Genomic DNA, 12,575 nt, shown 5'->3' on the forward strand with positions numbered 1-12,575 from the left:
TCTCTCAACCTCACCCCACCAATTTTCTTGAAAGGAAAAAACTACATAACAAAACCATTGAGTGATTCACTTCTGTACCTTGACTGACTCACAAGCTATTTATGGTAAATGGCTGGGGGTTATGGCTTCTTTTTTCTGCTGACCTCAGAAAGGCTTAGAAAAATGACATTTATCACAGCTGATTCTTTCTCATCTAATGCTAAAATTGGCTGCTTTTAAGGCTCCCAACTCTATAAACAACTCATAAGGGATATCTCCAAAAGGAGTTCTAAGCTGTGAATCACAAAACAAACCCAAAGAGGACATTTTCAGAGGGACCTCCTTTGTCTGAGGAGTAGAACTTTACCTGAAAAAAATTAGTCTTGATCGATTAAGAAATTAATAAATCATTGCTCCCTCCTTGTGTGGCATTGGGCAAGTGTTTTAACCTTTCTGGGTCTCATTTCCCTCATCTACAAAATGGTGAGATTGGACTAGATGTGATCTCTAAGGTCCTTTCCCTTTATAAATGTTTGCTCTCCTCTGATGAATTTGATTCAATAAACATAGACTAAGGGTCTACTACATGTAAGACACTGTACTGGAGATAGAAAGAAAAAAATTAAATAATCCCTGCACCTAAGATCTTATTTTTGATTAAAAAATTCCAGGATTCTCCCAAGAGTTCACTACAGGAAAGTTATGCCCTGTTCAGTGAACATAGATGAAATGCCGAACCCTTAAACACTTTGATTTCCACTTAAACACTAATGATTCATAAAAAAGGTAGTGTGGGATGGGGGAAAAAGTCCTAGATTTGGAGCCAGAAAACCTTAATTCATCCCTGGCTGTTATGCTTTTTGGCAGGGATCATTGTGGGCACATTCATCAGTGTCATCTGAGCTTCATTTCCCTCATCTGTAAAATGGGCATACTCTTACTCTTTACATGATATGACTAAGTATGGAATAGGCTTTGCAAAGAAGAATTCATATTAGGATAGCACTCTAAGGTTATTCTGATGGGGTTTAAAAATTCACAAAAGGTATTAGCTCCCTTACTAGAGCTTTTCGGAAAAGTCCCATTTCTAGTTCTAGTTCCTCACTTGCATCCCCTCCCCATAAAAAGATACCAGATCAACAATTTTTTTACCCAATTTATAAACAGGTCATTTCGAGTTTATTTTTGATTGCCGTTTTTGTTTCAAGTGTTTGTTTTCAAGAGAGAGGCCTGACACTTCTAAAGAGAGAATAATGACATTTTGAAGAAGATTGAAACTATTTAGAAGATAGATCTGATTTGTCTCTCTGAGACCACAAATGTGCATACCAGAAGTAGAATAATATGTGTTCTAGATCTCTCTCCTGGGCTCTGAAAGGTCAGCAGTTCTGTGTACCTGGCTCTGAGCCAGCTGGTCCAGAAGCCTCCCATCCTGGGCCCACCAAAGGGTATCAGACAACAATCAGAGTATATGTGTGTGCATGCATTGGCAAGAAGAGGGAGTGAGGGAGTCTCAGAAACAGGCTAAGGTATAATTTCCATTTGCCCTCTTCCTCAGTTTTTTTTCCCATTCTTTCTTGCTTTGTTCTACTTCATCTGTCTATCTATCTCTCTTTTTCTTTTTTTTCCCCAAGGCATTTTAAAAAGTAGTTTTAACTAAGCTGTTTCTATCTTTGTAGCTCCTCCCCTCTTTGACCCTTTAAGGGACAGCTTCACTTTTGATCCTCCCATAGTACATTATACTTACCTACCACAGTATTATCTTTCTTTGGAATGTGAAGTCTTTTGTGTGTGTGTCTTTGATCAGGGACCTGAGAAGAAGCAAGGAGGCAGACCAGTGCTTTCTATCAAATCCATTCATTTTAGCTCCCACTCCCTCCAGGGCCATTTCGTGCCCTCTCCCTCCCTTGCCATGACCCAAACTTCTGACACCCTTTGGCGAGCCCAGGATGGGAGGATCTTGGACCAGCTGGCTCAGAGCCAGGCACACAGAACTGCTGACCTTTCAGGACCCAGAAGGGAGCTCTAGAACATATATTATTGGGACTTGGAGCCAAAAAAAGATCTAAGTTGAGCTCCCTCTTTTGGGAAGTGAGTACTCAAAAGAGTTACCAGCTCTTTTCTAGTAGCCCCTGAGGGTCAGCCAAAGGTTCAAAATGTATTTACTGGGGCAGTGAGGTGGTTCAAGGGATTGAGAGCCAGACCAGGAGGCAAGAAATCCTGGGTTCAAATCTAGCCTCAGATATTTCCCAGTTGTGTGACACCAGGCTAGTCACTTTAACCCCCACTGCCTAGCTTTTACTGCTCTTTTGCCTTAGAACAAATATGCAGTATTGATTCTATGACAGAAGGTAAAGGGTTTTTGATGGTTTTTTTTAAGTATTTGCCTCATATCTGCTGCTTCATTCCACTCAGTGAAATATAGGTAGCTGACATCAGAGGGAGTCACTTTTCCCATTCTAAAAGCTCTGTCTCTCCCTACCTCCCTGACATTTGCAATCAATTTTTTTTAACTTTTCTACAAATGCTGACTTGCCATATCTGTAAGCCAAGTTGAGATGAATGGGAAATGCACAAGACTTTAGTAGTGCCTGTGACATAAAGCCCAGGACAGGCAGTCACTAAATCCAATGACTGCTCTGCAAGAATCTACTTGCTGGATCAACCCTTCCTTCAGTATCAACCTAAGGCCTTTTGTTCTGTAGGGGTGATTCTGAGCCAGACTCTCCCTGTGGAATTTTGGTTCTGTTTTTCCCCAAGGAAGCATAGTGGCCGAGGCCACAAAGTAAATGACATGTAGGCCAACTTCTGTGCAACCTTACTTGGGCAAAGACCACTTGGTGTTTGTTTGTGTTTTTTTAACAACACAAGTTTTGTTAGAAAGGTTTACCTAGGGAATAGTAAAACTAGAAGAGATCTTAGAACAAATAAATTTAAAGCATCAAACACAGCAATAAAGTTGGAAGGACTTTTGGAGACTGTGCTTCATTTTACAGATGATGAAACTGAGGCATGTGAAAATGACTTGAGCACATAGCACATCATTTCTAAAGGATCCAGGGAGAGCAACCTATGCCATAGCCTCCTGAGAGTTCCTTTAATCATCTTCTAGTAATTAACAGAGTGAAAGGAGGTACTTACACCTCCTTACATATGAAAGATCTGAGTTCAAATCCAATCTCAAACACTTACTATCTGTGTGATCCTGGTCAAGTCACTTATTTTCCTTAATCCCCTAGAGAAGAAAATGTCAAATCACTCCAGTATCTTTGCCAAGAAAACCCAAAATGGGTTCATAAAGAGTCACCATGACTAAAATAACTTAACAATAATTTTAAAAAATCATAAAAGGCAATAAGGTTTTATTATTATTTTAGAAAATTATTCTTCTCATCTTACTTAATAGTTTTCAGATACAAACGGTCCTAGGATAAGTCTCTATCCTATCATTCTTTTATGCTTGATGTTTGGTGGACTATTAAAACAAACAGTTTTTCATTATCATTATCATTGTTATTATTACTATTACTGTTCAGAGGAAAATATGAATACTTCCTTCAATCACCCAAGGGTGCCTTCTGCTAGCTAAGTCAGTAAGTTTGAAGAATAGGTTATGAAAGAAAGAAACATAGAAATTAAAACAACAAAAAAAAGCAAATTCTATACATGGAGTCAGCAAAACATGTTCCCATATAATCCTGAAATCTTCCTCCCTTTCTTGGATGGATGGATGGCATAATAATAGAATTCATTTTCCCTGAGTAAAAGTGAACATCAACTAGTAACTAAGGAACCATAATTTTGTTAAAATCCTAGTACAATTTTCAGATTATAAAATTTTGCATCTGTAGGACTTGGAATGGACAGAAATCTCTAATGGCTCACTTTTACAGGATAAAAGACTAAGAATGGTGGCTATCTAAGGAAGAATGACTGCCAAACAGTGTGTTAGACTGCTTTTGCATTTGCTGTTCTGCTCTCTCTTTTCTAGCCATGGGTTCACCAAAAGAAATCTCTTTCTCCGACATCACTGAAAACTCTGCCACTGTTAGCTGGACAGCACCCACTTCACTGGTGGAGAGCTTCCGGATCACATATGTCCCTGTGGAAGGAGGTAAGAGAGTCTGGGGCAAAGAGGAAAGAGTTGAGAGACCCTGGAAATTTGAGGTGAATCAGTAAAAGGAACTGGTGTTTTTTTTTTTAATCTCACACCCTCCCATCTTTACCAACGGGAAGAAAGCCCCTTTGTTCCCCTACTTTTGAAACTAACTCTGAGAGAACTAATATTAAAATGGTCTTTGGTAAACACTAGAATCTTAGGATGAATGAATGAGTAAATGAACGAATGAGTGAAAAGCACTTATTAAAGCTTACCATGGGCCAAGAATTATGTTAAGGATTGGGGAAAGAAAGAGAAGAAGCAAGATAATCCCTGTTTTCAAGGAGTTCATACCCTAATCAAGGGAAACCAAAAATTAAAAAAGGGTTCAACCATGGGGCAGATATCAAGGTCCAGGAGTCCGTAGGGTTATCAGCAGGTTAGATGGAAGTGTTCACTGTTTGTGGGTCTAGAGCAGGAGTTAGCAACCTTTTTGGCTGTGAGAGCCATAAACGCCACATTTTTTAAAATGTAATTTTGTGAGAGCTGTACAGTGCTCACAGTGGGCACTCCTGTAACAGCGCCTGAAAAAAAATTGACTTTGTGGCTCCTGCAGAAAGAGCCATATCTGGCCCTCAAAAGAGCCAGATATGGCTCGAGAGCCATACGTTGCCGACCCCTGCTCTAGAGGAAGTAAAAAATGTTACAGATGGTAAGACCCAGAAGAGCCTGGGATTCAGCCGCAAGGCAAATGTCAGGGTTTGGTCGTCCTCCTCTTCTCCACAGTTGGTGGCTCCCAGCTCAGAAAAGTGGTGTGAGCAGTCATGCCAGTCTTCCTAGTAAGGCCCCCAGTCTGGGCAATCCTGGGTAAAGGGAGCGAATAAGGAAAGGCAAGGGGAAGAGGGTACTTTGAAATTCCATAAAAGTCATTTAATCTAACCCTCTACCCAGAATATGAGCTGATGCTACAAACTTTTTCTCACAAATCTCACATTTTGAATGTATTATAGGCTTCCATTCACAACACCCAAACTACAGTGATTTAAAACTAGTAAGAAAGGAGCAGTTAGGTAATTGAGAGCCAGGCCTATTGACAGGATGTCCTGGGTTCAAATCTGTCCTCGGACACTTCCTAGCTATGTGACTCTGGGCAAGTCACTTAACCACCATTACCTAGCCCTTACCGCACTTCTGCCTTGGAACCATTGCATAGTACTGATTCCAAGACAGAAGATAAGGGTTTTAAAAAAAGCTAGTAAGAAAAGGGCTTTGGTATAAATTATGGGACCCATTAATTCTGATATAAATTTGGTATTAATTTTGGTACTCATCTCCCTAAAGACTCCTAACCTAAGGAAACTGTCTCTCTCAATGAGTAGAATTCTCTAGGAAATCCCTAAATGGAGACCAGTACTAACTCCCTAGATATCACTCTTTGCTCTTCAGTCCTTGCAAGTCATGTGCCTATCAACTCATAGGACCACCTATAGAAGAAAGAGCCATTTCACTTTTCTTATAGAATAACTCCATAGCAAATCTAGCCTCAGACACTTCCTGGCTGTGTGACCCAGGATATGGTGGAGAGAATATCTACCACAAACACCCAGTTTGGAGGACATTCGGGTGAGAAAAAATAAACTGTACCACATGCCCGCTGACTCCTCAAAGAAGACTTGCCATTTTAAGATTGTTGTAACTTTATACTTTTTTTTCCCTCTCTAGTCTAAGTTTATTTGACATCGCTACCAATAGAAAAATCATTTTAAGGAAATAAAGTTTCTTTATTGAGAAGCTGGGAGCAAATGAGAGTTTAAGGAAATAATTTCTTTGTTTTTAAATGTATTTCCAAATATCCTTTTGGGGATGAAAATTACATACATCTTTACTGTTGAAAAATAAACATTTATATAGTGAGAATTAAGGTAGTTCTATCATATGATAAAGATATGACAACAAAATACTTCCCCCCCAAAAAAAATAAATAAATGGAATGGAATGGAATAAAAATTAAAAAATAAATAAAAACATATTTCCATTTCCATGATAGAATGGTCCACATGTGTGTGCTTGTGTGTGAGCAATTATTTTATTTTATTTTTATTTTGAATATTTTCCCATAGTTACATGTTTCATGTTCTTTCCCTTTCCCCCAAACCTCCCTAACCCCCCCCCCCCCGGAGCTGACACACAATTCACTGGGTTTTACATGTATCATTGATTAAGACCTAATTCCATAATATCGATAGTTGGACTAGAGTTATCATTTAGTGTCTACATCCCCAATAATATCCCCATCAGCCCATGTGTTCAAGCAGTTTTTTTTTCTTTGTTTCTCCTCCCACAGTTCTTCCTCTGACTGTGGCTAGTTTTCTTTCTCATAAGTCCCTCAGTATTGTTCTGGATCCTTGCATTGCTGCTAGTAGAGAAGTTTGTTATGTTCAGTTGTACAACAGCGTATCAGTCTCTGTGTACACCATTCTCCTGGATCTTCTCCTTTCACTGCATCAATTCAAAAGGGGTCAGAGATTGCAGAATCCTGCCCACCCATTCCGCCAGGGCTTATCTTATGCCTGTTTCTTTTGCCTTGTTCCAGGAACACCTTCAGTGGTGACAGTGGATGGAAGCAAGACTCAGACTGGGCTGGTGAGACTGATGCCTGGAGTGGAGTATCTTGTGAGCATCATCTCAATCAAAGGCTTTGAGGAAAGTGAGCCTGTAACAGGGACTCTCACAACAGGTACCATTTCATCAAGCAAAAAGCCCTTATGCATGGTTCTAGCCTCCTTTTTCTGACAGTATCCTCTCCCATATCATAACAGAAGAGGCTATTTTCAACCTAGTACATCTTTCATTCCTTAACTCTTCACCGTACCCTTAAATTTTAATGAATGACATTTATTAAGCATAGTATATGTAACATGCTGGGCTCAAGATACCACTGCAACCTCAGTATTCCATAAAAGGCTAAGCTTACTAAAGGGAATAAAAATGTGGTTTTAGTACCATAGCTGGCACAGAGAAATCTAGAAGGCAGCTAGGAGGCATAGAGGTCTTTTAATTAAACACCTTTACTAAGTGCCTACTATGTGCCAAGGACTGAGCCAAGCACCTTACAAACAATATTTCGTTTTGTCCTCACAACAACCTTGAGGTAGATGCTATTATTTTTATTTCCATTTTACAGCTGAGAAAACTGAGATAGACCGATGCAAGTGATTTGCCCAGGGTCACATAGTTGCTAAGGATGTGAGGCCAGATTTGAATTCCAATCTTCCTAACTCCAGGGCTAACATTGATTGTTGCCTTCAGGAATAATTGGAGTGATAGAAAAATTAATTCAAATTGTGTATTAGACTCTTAAGGGTTCTATCACCCTGGGCAAGTCACTTAACCTTTCATGTTCCCCTCTCCCTAACTTTTTCAATTTTCCTTTCTATAAAGTATTCCACCCCATTCACCATTTGATTATCATTTCCTTAAGGATGGGGACTCTCCTTTTTATTTGTATTTGTTTCTCCAGCATTTGTGCCTGGTACATAGTAGCTCTTAGTACATATTTATTGACCGTTAATGATTGTTAACAGTTTCCTCACATTTCAAATGGGGTAACAATAACACCTGCCTCATGGGATTGTTGTGTAGATCAAATGTGATCCTACATGTCAAGTGCTTTGTAAACCTTAAAAGAGTTCTATAAATATTGCTCATTTAGAATATTAGGGCTGGAATGAACCCAAGGTCAGAGAATACTAGAACTAAAAAAGAGCTGTAGACATCATGTTAAATCCAACCTCTTCATCTGACAAACAACAAAGGCTCCTAACTATCCAGCTGTTCCTGATAAAGCTTCCCCTTTCTTTTTCAGCTCTTGATGGCCCATCAGGCTTGGTAGCAGCTAATATCACTGACTCTGAAGCCCTAGCCATGTGGCAGCCAGCCATTGCTACTGTGGACAGCTATGTCATCTCCTACACTGGGGACAGAGGTAATTTTAGGTTTCAAAGTTTCTCAGCCTTCTTGCTATAGCACTTCAAATTTAATTCTTTTATCATGCCAACAATTTCATCTCCTCACTGCCATATTTAGGAGAGAACAAGAAATTGATGCACTTAGTTCAGTAGTAATTTTGCATTACAGGACATTGGTCCTGAGTCAATTATTTTTTTTCAATAACTCTGGCTAAGACAATCAGAAGATAAGAATATCTTATCCACACTCTGCATGCTGTAAAGCAAAACAGAATAATATTGTGGTTCCATCAAGTGGATTCAGAGGGAATGTTCCATAAAGGTGAAAAAGAAGAAAAGAATATCTCTACCATCTCTCTAATTGTTCCGGTTTTCCAGTTTTTCCTCTGGCGTCATGTCACTTCATCAAAGTGAAGGGACCCCTTTTAGGAACATAGTTTTCTGGATAACTCTCAACTCCAGTGAAGGAAGTAGAAAACCCAAAAACTTGGCCCACAATTCCAAACTGATCTGGGAAAGCCAGACTATACTATAGCCTCATATGGAGTCCCCAGAAGAAGTCAGTGGCAACAAGCTTTAATTTTGAATTTTTTTTAATTTTTCTTTCTCTTTGCAACTGAAGCAGCTAGGTGGTACTGTAGTGTGCTGAGTCTAGAGTGAGGAAGACCCATCTTCCTGAGTCCAGATCTAGCCTCACTTACTAGCTACTTAAGTAGCTATTTGTCTCAGTTTCTTTATCTGTAAAATGATCTAGAGAAGGAAATAGCAAACTACTCCAATATCTGACAAGAAAACCCCAAATGGGGTCATAACGAGCAAGATACAACTGAAATGACTGAACAAGAAAAACAAAAAGAGAAAGATCTGTGCAAGCAGGAAAAGGGAGATATTTCTGAATGCCTGGGGTGTTTTTTCATAATCCCAGAAATCCAAACTAAGAGAATAAATATTTATTCTAATAACCAAGACCCAAAAGAAATCAAGATGAACCTAATAGATATCACGGAACAGGAATAAATGTACATCTCTAGCATCCGTGTCATGATGGTTTGCTTTTAGTTAGAGGAGATGAAGGCAGATGACTGCATCTCCTCAAGTAGATGTTTTTGTTGCTTCCATTTATTGTGCTGATTTAAGAGTGGCAAACCATTGGAGAGTGTTTGTAATTAAGGAGGGTGAAGGAACTGGTTTATGGGAGAAGGCAAGAAATAATTGAAATGTAGTGGGCCTAAGAACTAGGAATTCTTTCTAAAAGGTTATTCTACTGTCTTCTTTTTTTAAAAAAAACTGGTTAAAGAGCTAGTCAGGTCTGTAACATGTGGAAAGGATCTTCTGTCCCCAAATTCACCTTCTGATTTCATGCCCGGAAAAATCCAATTTCATTATGATAAATCCTTTGTATCTGACTTGAGAGAGATGTAGGCATATGAGTCCCTTCAGAAATCAAATTGGATTTCCCCAGAGGGTCACTAAAGGTTTTCATCTTTGAAGGAGCTGAGTTTTCTGCTTTCCAATAGAGTTAATGTATCAAACTTCACTTTAACTATCCCTATTCATGTCTTTGATGTTTAGTGCCAGAAGTGACTCAAACAGTATCTGGAAATACAGTGGAATATGCTTTGAATGACCTTGAGCCTGCAACAGAGTACACGCTAAGGATCTTTGCAGAGAAGGGGCCTCAGAAAAGTTCCATAATCACCACTCATTTCACAACAGGTACTAATTAATGTCAACAGCCTTGCCTAGAGACCAATTCTTCCTTGTATCCAATATTAAACTGCACACACCAGCAGTAACTGAACCCATTAATGCCTATTCTGTAAACACATTAAAAAATACAGTACAAATCTATTCACCTTTTAGCTGAAATAACCTTGTTCTCTCAATGGACAAGGGAAACTTTATAAGTGGAAATTCCTTTAAGTAAGAAACCAGCCCACTTTGACCCTAAAACTAGCATTTTAAAGACTTATATGCTGGAAAACATTTTGAGGGATCTTTGCAAGTAAGTTTTCCCAGGTGCCCAATGGACCTTTATATATTACAATCTTTCTATGAACTTTAATAAAAATGGTGACTCCTACATCTTTTTCATTGTAGGTAAGTAACAATGCCACTTTCCACCTGCCCTTGACACCATAGACTCACAGTATTGGAGGGCTTAGGGCTGAAAGGGACCTTAGAGATGACTAAGCCCAAACCCTTCGTGTTATAGATGAGGAAAACTAAGGTCCAAAGATGTTGTTAGCAACCTATAGTCATAGAAGTAGCATGTAGTAAAGCTCCTGAAAGGACTTAAGGAGATTTTAATTTGTGCCTCCATTTGTACATGTATAGTAAGACCCCCAAAAGACTAATTATTCCAAGTTTCAAGAATTTTCTCCTCTGGTAGTTACAGGAATTTATGGAACTCAGATAAGTCTAGTCCTGGCTCAACCATGACTCCCTCTGTGACCTTGGATAAGCCCTTTCCTTCTCTGGGCTTTATGTTTTACATTTGCAGAATCAAGGGATTTCAATAAGATATTTCTAAGATCCCTTGCAGTTCACATGAGCCAAGGTCCTATTATTCTGTGTATTTCTGGTAAAGCAGGTTTAAACTAGGGAATTATGTGAGTGTCCTGCAAATTCTACATTTTGGTGGATACTAAACAAAGCCACGAAGATGAGACCCGTGGCACAGGTCTATTTGTTTGGATGAATTTCCTTGTCATTAAATACCTCATCTTTTCCTAGACCTAGATTCTCCAAGAGATTTGGTGGCAACTGAGGTTCAATCAGAAACTGCACTGTTAAAATGGAGGGCTCCTCGTGCACCTGTCACCGGTTATCTCCTCATCTATGAGTCTGTGGATGGAACCATCAAGGTACAATTTTGTTTGAATTTTCTAAATGACTTATCACTCACGTTACTTAACTTTTGGATCATTTCATACATAAAAGAGAAATAATCAGCTAAGCTGTGGATAGAGTGGATAAATTATTGTACTTAGAGTCAGAAGACTTGAATTTAAATTCTGTTTTAGATGCTTCCTAGCTGTGTAACCCAAGGCAAATCATTTAACCTCTCTCATCCTCAGTTAATTCATCTAGAACAGTGGTTCCCAAACTTTTTTGGCCTACCGCCCCCTTTCCAGAAAAAATATTACTTAGCACCCCCTGGAAATTATGAAACTATTTATTGAACTCAGAATAGAATGTAATACAAAAAAAAAGTGTGGCCATCACCGCCCTCCTGGATCACTGTAGCAGATCTAGAAAATGGAGATAAGAATAATACCTATTTCACATGGTTGTTGTAAGACTCAAATAATGCACTGTATGCAAAGCAGTTTGCAAATCTTGAAACTCAATAAAATATGTTATTATTATTATTATTATTATTACATAACAGTAACTCATCCTTCTAGAGAGTACTAAGAAAAAGTACTTTCCTCATCTTGAGGTAGGCAGGTGGTACTGTCAACAGAGTGCTAGGACTGGACTCAAGAAGACTTGAATTTCAATCTAGTTACAGACACTTACAAATTTAGGCAGGTCACTTACCTGCAAGTCACTTAACTGATTCTGTTTCCTCAAATATAAAATGAGGATAATCATAGCACGTATCTCCTAAGGCTGTTGTGAGGATGAAATGAGTTAATATTATAGAACACTTAGAACTGTTTGGTGCATTGCAGAGCTATATAAATGCTAGCTAGCTATCATCATCATCATCATCATCATCATCATCATCATCATCATCATCATCATCATCATGTACATAGGACTCAGACCCAAATCTCTTGACTCAAAGTCTAGTGCTCTCTCCATTCTACCCAACTCCAGGTCCTATAGGCTCTCCCTGGATCTGGTGGTCCCTCTTGGGCACTTTATGTTTTGTTGAGAAAAGACAAATACTTTTTCTTCTAACCCTTTATAGAAATGCATGCTTATGTTTTTAAGCTGTTAAAAAGAAATTTCACTGATTTTAAAATGCATTTTTAAGATATAAGAGAAAAATGGCTAATTAATTTTAAGGTAAAAAAATCATAATTTTTCTTAAAATTTTATAACCAGAGAAGGTATAATACAATTAGATAAGTCTCAGGATAATTGAGAGACTGGTAATATTTTCCATTTCTTACAAGATTCAGTCAGTGGATCTTACCCAATGCCCTAGCAGCCTTCCTCTGGTTGAAGCTGTCCATTCATTTTCTTTTTTGCTCTATGGGCAGGCCACCTCCTTTTCCAATCAAACATGCCTTTGATGTTGTCTTTTGATGCAGCAAGGACATCATTGGTTATATGCTTCAGCTTATCATACCCATCATGCATCTTTCCATTGCCTTTTTTTCCCCCATCTAATTTTCTTCCTCAGGTCAATGTAGCTAAAAATCTATGAAAATCAGTAACTCAAGCTATATAAGATCATACACCTAGAGATGGCTTTCAAGGTCTGTGTAACATAAATGTGTAACATAAAATCATGTGAAAAAGAATAATAATATTCAATCAGTCGGTCATTTTTTTAATTTGACCATTATCCG

At 38.6% G+C, this 12,575-nt stretch overlaps 1 protein-coding gene across 1 annotated transcript in view; it reads left to right on the forward strand.

Annotated features, from left to right (window-relative positions):
* Positions 1–12,575, forward strand: part of TNC (tenascin C) — a 79,831-nt gene that overhangs the window by 53,766 nt on the left and 13,490 nt on the right. Inside the window, exons 17-21 of the mRNA XM_044661513.1 lie at positions 3,971–4,093; positions 6,672–6,815; positions 7,944–8,063; positions 9,619–9,762; positions 10,783–10,913. Coding sequence (XP_044517448.1) covers positions 3,971–4,093; positions 6,672–6,815; positions 7,944–8,063; positions 9,619–9,762; positions 10,783–10,913 — 662 coding nt within the window. The remainder of the gene's footprint in view (positions 1–3,970; positions 4,094–6,671; positions 6,816–7,943; positions 8,064–9,618; positions 9,763–10,782; positions 10,914–12,575) is intronic.

This window comes from Gracilinanus agilis, chromosome 2 (assembly GCF_016433145.1).
Source record: "Gracilinanus agilis isolate LMUSP501 chromosome 2, AgileGrace, whole genome shotgun sequence".
In the NCBI taxonomy this organism is placed as follows: domain Eukaryota; kingdom Metazoa; phylum Chordata; class Mammalia; order Didelphimorphia; family Didelphidae; genus Gracilinanus; species Gracilinanus agilis.